Genomic DNA, 12,148 nt, shown 5'->3' with positions numbered 1-12,148 from the left:
TGGGTACCATGCCCTGTGTACCGCTCCCTGTGTACCGTGCCGTGGGTTCCATGCCCTTTGTACCATGCCCTGTGTACTGTGCCCTGTGCAGTGTGCCGTGGGATCCAAAACCCGGTGGGGAGCACTAAGGATGAAATTGAAATGATGGAAATGACAAACGACTGCTTCCTAACACAATTTGTCAAGGCACCGACTAGAGGGGAGGCATGCCTTGATTTAGTCTTTTCAAATAACGAAGACAGAATAACTAAAACAGAGGTCATAGAACCACTGGCAAACTCAGACCACAACATGGTCTCATTTGAAGTGTTTTTTAAAACCCCAAAAGTAATGACTAAAGCTAAGGTTTACAATTTTAGAAAAGCAAACTATGAAGGTATGAAACAGAGACTAACCGAAGTAGATTGGAGTAAAATAGAGAAAACACCCACAGAAGAAGGATGGTTGTTCTTCAAAAATGTAGTACTAGAGGCACAAAACAATTACATCCCTAAAGTAGACAAATCTAAATGTAAAACTAAATTGCCAAAATGGTTTAATAGATCAATTAAAAAAAATATTCAGCGAAAAAAGGCACTTTACAGAGCGTTAAAAAGGGACCAAAAAGAAAGTACGCAGAAAGAGTACACAGAACTGCAAACGCAAGTCAAAAAGGAAGTTAGAAAGGCCAAGAGAGAAATAGAAATGAACATTGCTAAGGGAGCTAAAACCAATTCCAAAATGTTTCTCCAATATTACAACAGCAAGCAAACATTCAAAGAGGAGATTAAATGTTTAAGAGATACAAATGGCAAAATCGTAGATGAAGAAAAAAAAATAGCAAATATATTAAATGATTGCTTTTCACAAGTTTTTACAAAGGAAGATACTGACAACATACCCCACATGTCATCCAGTTCCTATCCAGTTTTAAATAACTTTAGCATAACTGAGGCAGAAGTGTTAAAGGGACTAGGAGCTCTTAAAATAAACAAATCCCCTGGGCCGGATGAGATCCTCCCAGTAGTACTCAAAGAAATGAAAGAAGTAATTTACAAACCGCTAACCAAGATCATGCAGCAGTCTCTTGACACAGGGGTGGTACCGACAGGCTGGAAAATTGCAAACGTAATACCGAGCCATAAAAAGGGAAACAAAACTGAACCAGGTAACTATAGACCAGTAAGCCTGACTTCTATTATATGCAAACTTACGGAAACTATAATAAGATCCAAAATGGAAAATTACCTATATGGTAACAGGGTCCTGGGAGACAGTCAACATGGTTTTAGGAAAGGGAGATCGTGTCTAACTAACTTGCTTGATTTTTTTGAGGATGCAACCTCGATAATGAATAATTGCAAAGCATATGACATGGTTTATTTAGATTTCCAGAAAGCTTTTGACAAAGTCCCGCACAAAATATTAATTCTCAAACTGAACGCAGTTGGGATTCAAGGAAACACATGCACATGGATTAGGGAGTGGTTAACATGTAGAAAACAAAAAGTACTGATTAGAGGAGAAACCTCAGAATGGAGTGTGGTAACCAGCGGTGTACCACAGGGATCAGTATTAGGTCCTCTGCTATTCCTAATCTACATTAATGATTTAGATTCTGGTATAGTAAGCAAACTTGTTAAATTTGCAGACGACACAAAAGTAGGAGGAGTGGCAAACACTGTTGCAGCAGCAAAGGTCATTCAAAATGATCTAGACAAGATTCAGAACTGGGCAGACACATGGCAAATGACATTTAATAGAGAAAAGTGTAAGGTACTGCACGCAGGAAATAAAAATGTACATTATAAATATCATATGGGAGATACTGAAATTGAAGAAGGAATCTATAAAAAATATTTAGGAGTTTAAAAATTCTAAAAGGTATTGACAATGTCGACCCAAGGGACTTTTTCAACCTGCAAAAAGAAACAAGGACCAGGGGTCGCAAGTGGAGATTAGACAAAGGGGCATTCAGAACAGAAAATAGGAGACACTTTTTATGTTTTATTGTCGGTCACAGCTGTGACCTGTGGGCACACACAGTGTCAGTATCATGGACAGTGCAAACAAATATAAACCTCTATAATCAAAATATGAATTCCGTACTAAAATTAGTATTATGGAAAATGAGAAACAGCAACATTAACAACTTATCAAGACAAACAGGAAAAGGCATCCAAATAGACTGTGTCTATTTGTAGAGCGGGATTGCAGCAATATCCTTTTTGTAGCGAAGATTTTGTGATCAAAGTTCATGGCTCACATGTACATTGTTTATGTTGGTGCACCAGGAATTTTACATTTAGTTTTTAACAAAAGCAACTGCTCAGTATCATTCATCATTTGACACACGGTTTCAACAAAACATTCTCAAAATGTACAGTTACCAAGAACACAAAGCTGTATAAAGAAATCAGTTTGCATGGACACGAGATAATGCCCTTGAAGTTTGCATTCTCATTGTCACTGCATGTGAGACTTTGTAAAGCACTCAGTGTGCAGTGGATGTTAAATCTCTCACAAGAGTAGGTTGTGCGAATGTATTGTCTTTTGGTTTGGTCCTGAAGAGATGCAACAAACTCTCTGCCACAATGTGTTGGAAGCGCAGAACGTCATAGTCACCACCTATGAATATGCTATTCACTAGGGCACTATTGCTAGACCAGGCACAGATGGGCCATATATATTTATATTATAGAGGGCATGGGCAGCATTACTGTAAACACGCAGTTAACTAAAAAGATTGGGGGACTGCACCTTACCGTTACTGTCGCTAATAAGAAATTATGGCAACTATATTATTTTTCTGTGCGAGGTCTGTTTAGGTCATAACGTCATAAAAAAAAGCTGAAAATGTTTAATAAAAATGATGTATATAGTTAAAACACGATTTAACATAAAGTAACCTGGCCTTTTCATGGGTGCGAGTACTCCTCCCGGCCAGCGAGGTGGGTGGGTGGCGCTGTTTTTTTTCAGGCAGTGTCCGGAGAGGGTAATGAAATGGCAGCTTCTGTACTAGTTTCATGCATGGAAGTTGAAAGACAAGGGATCTTATGAATTTTATAAACTCGGTAAAACACTCTGAATATCAAAATATCGGAGGAGAGCAAGCGAAGCAAGGACGAGCTAGTATAGTTCTGTTTCTGCTTCAGTTTGGTGAGTATAATATATAATATTAATACAAACACTACTGCTCTTGTTTTAAACTAAAGCGAAATGAACGAATACATTGACTATATATATATATATATATAGTGGTGAGTTCTCTGTTTTGGGGGTTTTGTACTGCTAATTAGTGTAATTACTCATATATATATATTTCAAATTACTTAAATGTAGGACAAATCCTAAAATCAACATTTAAAAGCTATTCCAATGTTTGTTTCTGATCATGGTGAGGGTCTCTGCTGTAAACAAAGCTAACTAAATTGGGCTGCTTTGTAACCTACAGCTACTAATAATCATGTTATTTCCATGGGCTTCGTTAGTAGTAATAGTGCACATTTACAGAACAGCATTGGCTGGTTTGTGTGGACGGTGCCTTCCTCTTCTAATTAAAGTCGATGGTTTTTGAAACTTTGTTTTTAGATTTTTTTATTTGCGTACGCTGGGGTCATTTTCAATAACTGCTTTTAGTTTGTTTATATTATAATTGCATTATGAATTTTACTATTGTTAATTGCGACAACCGATAGACCAGCAGACAGTGAAACTCACATTACTGTACATCTATGAGCAGATAATATACAGACTGTGACTATTCTAATACATACACCAATGCTGTATTTATGAAACAAAAAAACTTCTCGACATGGCCAGATGAATTTGCATGACAGTGCACACCAGTATAGTGTTAGAACGTGGTACGCCTACCAAAACTTGACCCCTGTAATGCTAGAAGTGGTACGCTGTGAGATTTTGGTACAGGTGCAATCAATTGCAATGTGATGCGTTTTCCTATTGTCAGACAGAGGTACATTTACCATTAATTATACATTTGTTCTTTTGCAAACCATTATACATAATTTGGATACAGAAATATTGGCATGCTATTTTCTTAATGGTGTAATAATATGATAAATTCAGTTTAAAAAGATGAGAGTCCAGGGCCATCTACAGCAGAGTTGGTCGCCTATCCCTTTCAATCATCTGAGCAATTGTATTTATAATTGCATGTGATCTCGCGTTCCCACAAGGGCTCGGCTCAATCACCAGCTTCTTCAAGCCAAATCCTGAAAAAAAGAAAGTTTTTGTAAAAGTTGGAGCCTCACCTAGTTGGATGGGGTGTTTGATTTGAAGATGTTTTAGCAAAGCCCTTGTGCTTCCTCCTTTTTGAATGAAGTATTTCCTTGGCAGACTTTGCAAATTCTGTTTCTCCTGCTTTGGTAAAGAAATTCCACACAATGCTGCTTTGCTTGGATGTTATGTTTTAAAAAAACAGTGGAATTTCCCACAGCGTGAAGCACATTTAACATTAATAACTGTATTCAAACTGATTTTATTATTATTATTATTATTATTATTATTATTATTATTATTATTATTAATTATTTCAATGTTTCCAAAACTGAAAATGGTTACACAAGTCTACACATCTGAAGGACCTAAATATAAGTGTACTGTATAGTATATAAATATGTATCATGCACTTAAAATGAATACTTACCCAAATAAACCCAGACATCCGGGTATTTTTCACGATGGGTACCTTGTTCCGGATTTTCCACCCGCGCTCACCTTTTATTTTTGCTGGGACGAACACAGGATTCTCATGTTCGGGTATTCATTCATAATTTATATATTAGTTAGGATATTCGTTCATTTTCAAAAAGTAATAAAAGCCATTATATTGCTCAGAATGCAGGCAGAGACACCATAGCTATGAAGCAGGGGGGGGGGGGGGGGGGGCGGGGCGTGTGTGTGCGCCTGTGTTTCACAGCAAGACGTTACACTAACACGTCAAAATAGAAAAATATCAAAGAATACATTGTGTAGGACTTTACCCCAGTGAATTAACTGCAAAACGTTACTTTACCTACCGTGAACCTGGTTCCCTGCAAGAGAAGATGGCCACCAAGCATTGTTTTGGGATACACTCCATTTGTCTGACTATTGGTAGGTGTCACATGAGCTCCTATATGGAAGAAATGAGACAGCAACAGGATCTTGAGGAGCTGACACACCCACAATTCATGGAAGTCTGCACCACCCACCCCCTAACAGACTGAAAGCCACCAGGGAGATAAAAGGTCAGAACATCTGGGTTCAGGTAGGCAGAAGCAGGGAAAAAAAAAACTTTGTCAAACACAACCACCAGAAATCAAAACACCCAGCAAATTTGAGCCACTTCAAAATTTTAATGATCAAAACCAACATCAAGAGAACGCAAGGAACAACATCCAGGACCTTATTAACAGTGGTGACCAGACAGCAAAAAGAAGGGAGGTCATGATTGTTGGGGACTCCATATTGAGAAACACAGCAAGTTCAGTTTGTAGTTTGGACCCCCTTACTACAACAGTGTGCTGCCTTCCGGGAGCCTCTGTCACGCACGTCACAGAGAACGTGGACAGGCTCCTAGAACGAACAGGAGATGACCCCGTAGTAGTCATACACATCGGTTCAAACAACATTGGAAGAGAGAGACCAAAATCCCTGCAAAACAAATTCAGAGAGCTAGGAAGGAAATTAAAAGACAAGACCAAAACTGGTATTTTCTGGGATACTGTCGGCACCTTGCAAAGGACCATATAGACAGCTGGAAATAATTAATCTAAACGCGTGGCTGAAGACGTGGTGCACACGGGAAGGCTTCACCTATCTTGATCATTGGACCACATTCTACAACAAGGACTATCTGTATAGGCGGGACGGACTGCATTTAAATAACAAGGGAACAAACCTACTCGGAGAAAGGATCCTTGAGGAGGTTCAGAAGCATTTAAACAAGAAAGGAAGGGGGAGAAATCAACAAAAAAACAGAAGGGAGACCGCATCAAAACAAGGACAACTCAGGTAAGACAACCATTAAATGTATTTATCTAAATGCTAGAAGTATCAGAAACAAAATTTTAGAACTTGAAGCTACTGCACTAACAGGTAACTATGATGTGATAGGTGTTACAGAAACTTGGTTGTCTGAGAGTGATGGGGACGAATATAATATTTGTGGGTATACACTGTATAGGAAAGACAGGCAGGACAGAAGAGGAGGAGGGGTAGCGCTATACATAAGAAACAGTCTTGAAGCCCAGGTGTTAAACCTGGACAAAGAAAATAAAACTGAATCAATATGAGTCAGAATAACAGACAAAAATTAAAAGGGCATAATAATAGGAGCATGCTATAGACTGCCAGATTCAGACGGTGAGCAAAATAATCTGTTATACAATGACATTAGAAATGTGTGTAGCAAAGGAGAAACCATACTAACCCATGCTCGGACCGGCCAGCAGTGGAGGGAGTACCATAGGGGGCAGTGTGTCACCTCCGCTGAGGCGAAGAGATTGACCTGTGCCTTCCCGAAACATTCCCAAATGTGCTCCACCACCTGACGGTGGAGCTGCCACTCTGATGGGTGTGGGCCCTCCCTCAAGAGGAGGTCCGCCACCCGATTCTCCACGCCCGGAACATGCGTCGCCCAAAGGGACAGTAAGTTCTGTTGGGCCCAAATCAGCAGCCTTAAGGCTAGGCGGTGCAACCCCAGGGACCGAAGGCCACCCTGGTGGTTGACATAAGCCACCACTGATGTATTGTCTGTGCGGATCAGCACTACGGGTAGGAAGTACTGGAGGGCAAGGACCACTGCTTGCAGCTCCAACATGTTGATATGCAGGGACGTCCGGCAGAGGAGCGGTAACAGAGCTAGAGGAATCACGCTGCTAGTACTTTTTCTTTTTAAACTGCAATCCAGTAAAGAAAAACTTAAACACACACACACAGTAGCAATGGTGAGGATAAAATAAGTCACCATGGTAGTGCCGAGTGGACGGGCTTCAATAAGTTGTCGAATTCAACTCGGCAGCGGGATACAGCAGAGCTGGTACCCGGTAGAGAAGTCACGTATACACAACAACAAATGTGAATGTAAAATAACAGGTCAAATAACAGGTCAGCACGGCAGAGCGGGTGACTGTTTCGTCTGTTTCGTTTCAACATCTGAATACATGTCCCCAGGACTGGGTGCAGCAGCAGCAGCAGGGCTAGTGTGAGTTTCTAACCCTTCTCAAACTCCTGGCTCCTGATCATTTCAATATTAATGATAACACTAGACTTCATTGAGGAGTGCTGAACCCCAGGACTGGGTGCAGCAGCGGTAGCGCTAGTGTGAGTTTCTAACCCTGCTCTGTTTGATTTGATTCTTCCCTGTGACAGGATATCCCAGATGTTGCCACAGAGATTCTGTCAGCGTTGGGGGCGGAATTTCCTGTCTGCACCCACCCGCTGGGCAGGAAGTGACCTTGGTGCGGGGAGCTATGATGTCATCGTGGTGGGCGGAGGCCATGCCGGAACAGAGGCTGCTGCTGCAGCAGCGAGAGTGGGGGCGGAGACTCTGCTGATCACACAGCGAATCAGCACCATCGGTGAGGGCTGTGCTGCTTGTGGCAGGTGTGTGTCTGTACTAGTATAGTGTAATACAGTACACGTACAGTACAGTACACTATAATGTGTGATATGAGAATTGATAGTTTGGGTATTGCATTCTCATTTATCACACACTACCCCATGCAGTGTTCTTTACACTGTTTCATGAGCAATGTTTTCCCGGCTGAGAAGCGAGTGAGGAGAGAGCAGCTATGTGAGGCAGGGTTGGAATTGCTTTCAGCTTGACGGCTTGCGCTGGCTGGGGTCGCTTGTTGCTGGAGTGAATGAGCGCGTTTTTTCCGTCTCAACCAGCTGGGGATTACGGGAAATATCAACAGGATGAGCCCATTGAATACATTGCTCACCAGTTATTATAGTACAGTGCAATACAGTACATTGCAGTACAGTGCAATACAGTACAGTTCAGTATAATACAATACAGTCCAGTTTAGTATAGTACAGTGCAATACAGTACAATATAATAGAGCAATACAATACAGTATAATGCAATACAGTATAATACAGTACAGTGTAATACATTACAGTGCAATAAAGTATAAGATATGATTTTTGCACGGCAGTTTTTGACACATTTCCCAGATGAGGTGTGGCAAAAAAAACAAGACTTCACAGAAAGTTCACCAAATACTGTAGGTTTAGCTACATGAGCATACACACGAGCTTATAAACAGTACACCAAAATCAATACTATAAAGACTATTGCTTTCGACTGCTGGCAAGTTTAAATGCTACTTTAGAGTTCAAAACCTAAAGCACATACCTGAGACTCGGAATGGTGTTCTCTACTATCTTGTAATAAGCGGCTTCTTTGGAAAGGCGTACGGCCTTCGCAGATCGTCAAACCTTTTGTCTGTTAAGTATGAACATCAGCTGTGGCCTCTTTGCGCAGTCACAATGCGTCCCGCACTGCAAATAGTGAAGCTGCTTGGCTTTTAGCTCTCTGTGCCTCATGTAGCGCATTCATCTGCAACAGAAGCACTGTATGAACCAGACTCCAATGATTTTCTACGATTCTGAAACAAACGCCAAGATTTCACCGACTTTTTTCAAGTTCACGATTTTCGTGACCTCTGTGACAAAATCGTAGGCTTAACTATAATACAGTATAATGCAGTTCAGTATTATACAGTGCAGTTCAGTATTATACAGTGCAGTTCAGTATAATACAGTGCAGTTCAGTATAATACAGTGCAGTTCTGTATAATACAGTCCTCTCTCCCCCAGGTGCCCTGTCCTGTAACCCCTCATTCGGGGGGGTAGGGAAGGGACACCTCCTCCGGGAGCTGGATGCTCTGGACGGGCTGGCGGCTCGGCTGAGCGATCGGGCCGGTGTCCACTTCAAGGTTCTGAACCGGAGCAAAGGCCCGGCGGTGTGGGGGCTGAGAGCACAAGTGGACCGAGACCAGTACCGGCAATACATGCAGGTAACGAGAGAGGAGAAACTTTCACTTTTAAGGTTCTGTATTGAACAGATTTGGTAAAATCCATGAGTCTTAATAAATATAGTAAAAAAGCAATGAGAAAAGTTTCAGAACAAATATAAATTTTTTAAATACTGTGCGCCACTGTAAAAACTGATTTTACCAATAAAAAAAACAAATATATAAAATAATAAAATTAGACCTTAAAAGTATAAAACCCTGAAGAAGCATGTTGGTGCCCCTCCTCACTCACAGCACACAATGGCTCCAATACGAAAGGAAGGACTCTAAGTGTTCATTGTAGACTCTGGACCTGAACCCTTTGGTTTTCTATATTCCGTGTGGATGGCACAGTTGGAATCTTGTCACTGGTGATGCAGCTATGAGCTCCAATGAAGCAGTCACTTTTTTTTGGTGCTTTGCAAAGAAATTACACATTTATTTTCTGTGTCGGCGCACTGCTGGATATTGCTAACTGACTACGTATCGGGTCTTGTGTTAAAACCTTTCTCTCAAACACGATGGGAGTGCAGAGTGTCAAAGCAACACGGTTTCAGATGGGAGAGGTGCATGTGGCTCTCGCTGCTCTTGCCAGAGAACAGGGTGCTGATGCAGGAGTGCGACTTGAGGCGTCATGTCTTGCACAAGAACTGCAGGAATATACATTCCAGGCCCTACTCCTTGTGTGGCACGATATCCTGTTTTGCATTAATCAGGTCAGCAAAGTCATGCAAAGCAGATCATTCAACATCAGAGCAGCGGTCCAAGTTGTTGAGGCAACACGTTTATTCATGAGACTAAATCTTGTTTCGGTACTGTGATGCCAAAATAACAGCTAGAGACCTTGCTGCAGAAATGGGAAATACACCTGAATCCCCAGAAGAAAGTCAAACGACCGCGTGAAGCAGCCGCGTGATTGAGAGTAATGACCAAGCAACGTTAGGTCCAGAACAGCAGCTTCGTGTTCAGTGCTTCAACACTCTGGTCGACACTGCAATCTGTTGAGCATCGCTCTGAGCAGTGACAAGAACGTTACAGATACTCCTCGGTATTCTGTATGCCATCCGCAATGTGTATATGTGGATGAGGAGGAGTTGCGCAGTATGTGTAAAAATCTTCAGACACACCTGACACGTCAAGAAAGGTCCGACATTGATGGAGTTGAACAAGCGTGGCAGGCCTTCTGCCACAGAAATCCTCCCCAGTGGGCGCTATTCTTGCACTCAGATAACACTCTGTGTTTCCTGTGTAAAGGAGCATCAATGCTTTTTAGCTTCAAATATTCAGAAACTTCTCAATTCCCTTGAGGCTGTACCCTCCCCCCAAATCCTGAATTACCGTTGATGCAAGAATTAGTGACCCCCCCCCCCCCCCCCAATCACCACCACTATCAGACCTGGAATCAGTGACCCCCCTCCCCTCACCACCACTATCACTCTCTCCACAGAGTGAGATCTTGAGCACTCCACGGCTGACGGTTCAAGAGGGCTCTGTTGAGGATCTGATTGTGCAGGAGCCTGACCCAGCGAAGCCTGGCATCGCAAGAGTGAGAGGAGTGAGACTGGGTGAGAGAGGGGAGTGAGGAGAATGAGATTGGGAGGGAGGGGAGTGAGACTGGGTGATGGGATTGGCAGTGGATGAGAGTGGGGAGTGAGTGGGTTAGAGGGGGGAGGAGGAGGAGGAGACCATTGCCATTATTAACTCTCTTCCCCCGCTGTTAGGTGACACTGGTATAGTCCAGTGCTGGCACTTTTCACTCTGGACTGCACCACTATCTCAATCCTATCGGGTGTAACATTACTCTGTTATCATTATTACTGTTAATATCTCCTTCTTTCTCGCCGCGTTAGGTGACGGTGGTATAGTCCACTGTAAGGCCCTCATTCTCACCACTGGTACCTTCCTGTCTGGGTCCCTGGGCTGGGGCACCGTGTCTATTCCAGGGGGGAGGCTGGGGGAGCCTCCCTCTCTTGGGCTCTCCCGCTCCCTCTCAGATCTGGGGTTCAGGAAGGGGCGCTTGAAGACGGGGACTCCACCCAGGATCAGAAGGGAGAGCGTGGAATTCAGCAGATTGGAGAGACACGAGGGGGACCCCAAACCTGTACCCTTCAGCTTCCTGAACCAGCGAGTCAGCATCAAGGTACTGATCCAGTATAATACAGATATAATACAGCACTGATACACTACACAGGGCTCGCAAAATCGCGTTCTGGGACAACCAAAAAAAAATCTGTCGGACAGCGTGTTTTTTTTGGCTGCTTGCCCGACAAGCAATCTGTTTTTTACTCTGTGACAAGATAACGTTCCGTGCTTTAATCAAACAGCAGCTTCTCAATCGAGAGTCCGCTCACAGATCATCCTGTGAAACACGTTTAGAGGGATCAGTGTGTTTCATTGGTAATGCTGGAGTGATTACCGGGGTGACGTACACATTACTTGTGACCAGATCCCGCGATGACTGCCCCGTGTAACACCTCTGACAACTCAAGCGATCCTTTCTAGTCAGCGCACTGGTATGTCACATGACTGTGTCTTCTCCAGTGAAACGAAGGGTAAAACGGACACTACAGCAGTACTGTATATACTTTTATATTGAAGGCTGTGCTCCCCAAGATTCACATGTTGTTATTTTGTTGTTACCTTTATTAAATCGTTAACGATATTTCCCAACCCAGGGGGAAAAAAAATAAATTAAAAAAAATAATCGAATACGATAGTTATTATCACTGACACACTAGCACATAGCATGTTGACATCGCTGTTTTCATTTCTTTAATGGGATTAATAAAATGTACCAGTAATTTTATTTTAAATGTATGGCGCTTGCTTGTAACTTATTGTACTGAGTGCAGCAACAGCCTCGAGTCCAAACCGTCAGCCCAGTGACTAGATCAACTATTTTACATTCTCGCTGTATGGCCTTAATTATACGATTTAAATACTTAAATACTTCGTTCCTATTTAAAAAAAAAAAAAAAAAAAAAACTAAAGTCTAATTGTTTTGACTTTGAACACTGATAAAAAAAAAAAACCCCCCCCCCACATGTAACAAGAAGTCACTTATGCTGAATATCGGTCTTAGCCTATTATTATTATTATTATTATTATTACTGTATTTTATTATTTGACTTATATGCTTA

The 12,148-nt window shown here is 42.1% G+C and overlaps 1 protein-coding gene across 2 annotated transcripts in view; it reads left to right on the top strand.

The window, feature by feature from the left end:
• The first annotated feature begins 2,973 nt into the window (after positions 1-2,973).
• The window catches only part of mto1 (mitochondrial tRNA translation optimization 1), a 31,787-nt gene continuing 22,612 nt past the window's right edge, over positions 2,974-12,148 (top strand). Inside the window, exons 1-5 of one of the 2 annotated variants that reach the window (XM_041239523.1) lie at positions 2,974-3,138; positions 7,357-7,565; positions 8,812-9,011; positions 10,456-10,573; positions 10,859-11,148. In XM_041239523.1, the coding sequence (XP_041095457.1) occupies positions 7,367-7,565; positions 8,812-9,011; positions 10,456-10,573; positions 10,859-11,148 (807 nt within the window). In that variant the 5' untranslated portion in view covers positions 2,974-3,138; positions 7,357-7,366. Of the gene's footprint in view, positions 3,139-5,820; positions 5,998-7,356; positions 7,566-8,811; positions 9,012-10,455; positions 10,574-10,858; positions 11,149-12,148 lie in introns of those variants that run through there. The other variant, XM_041239524.1, reaches the window with a different exon arrangement.

The sequence above is a fragment of the Polyodon spathula genome, chromosome 55 (assembly GCF_017654505.1).
Source record: "Polyodon spathula isolate WHYD16114869_AA chromosome 55, ASM1765450v1, whole genome shotgun sequence".
NCBI lineage: Eukaryota > Metazoa > Chordata > Actinopteri > Acipenseriformes > Polyodontidae > Polyodon > Polyodon spathula.
The sequence above is the reverse complement of the archived record's forward strand: the minus strand, read 5'-3'. Positions and strand labels throughout refer to the sequence as shown.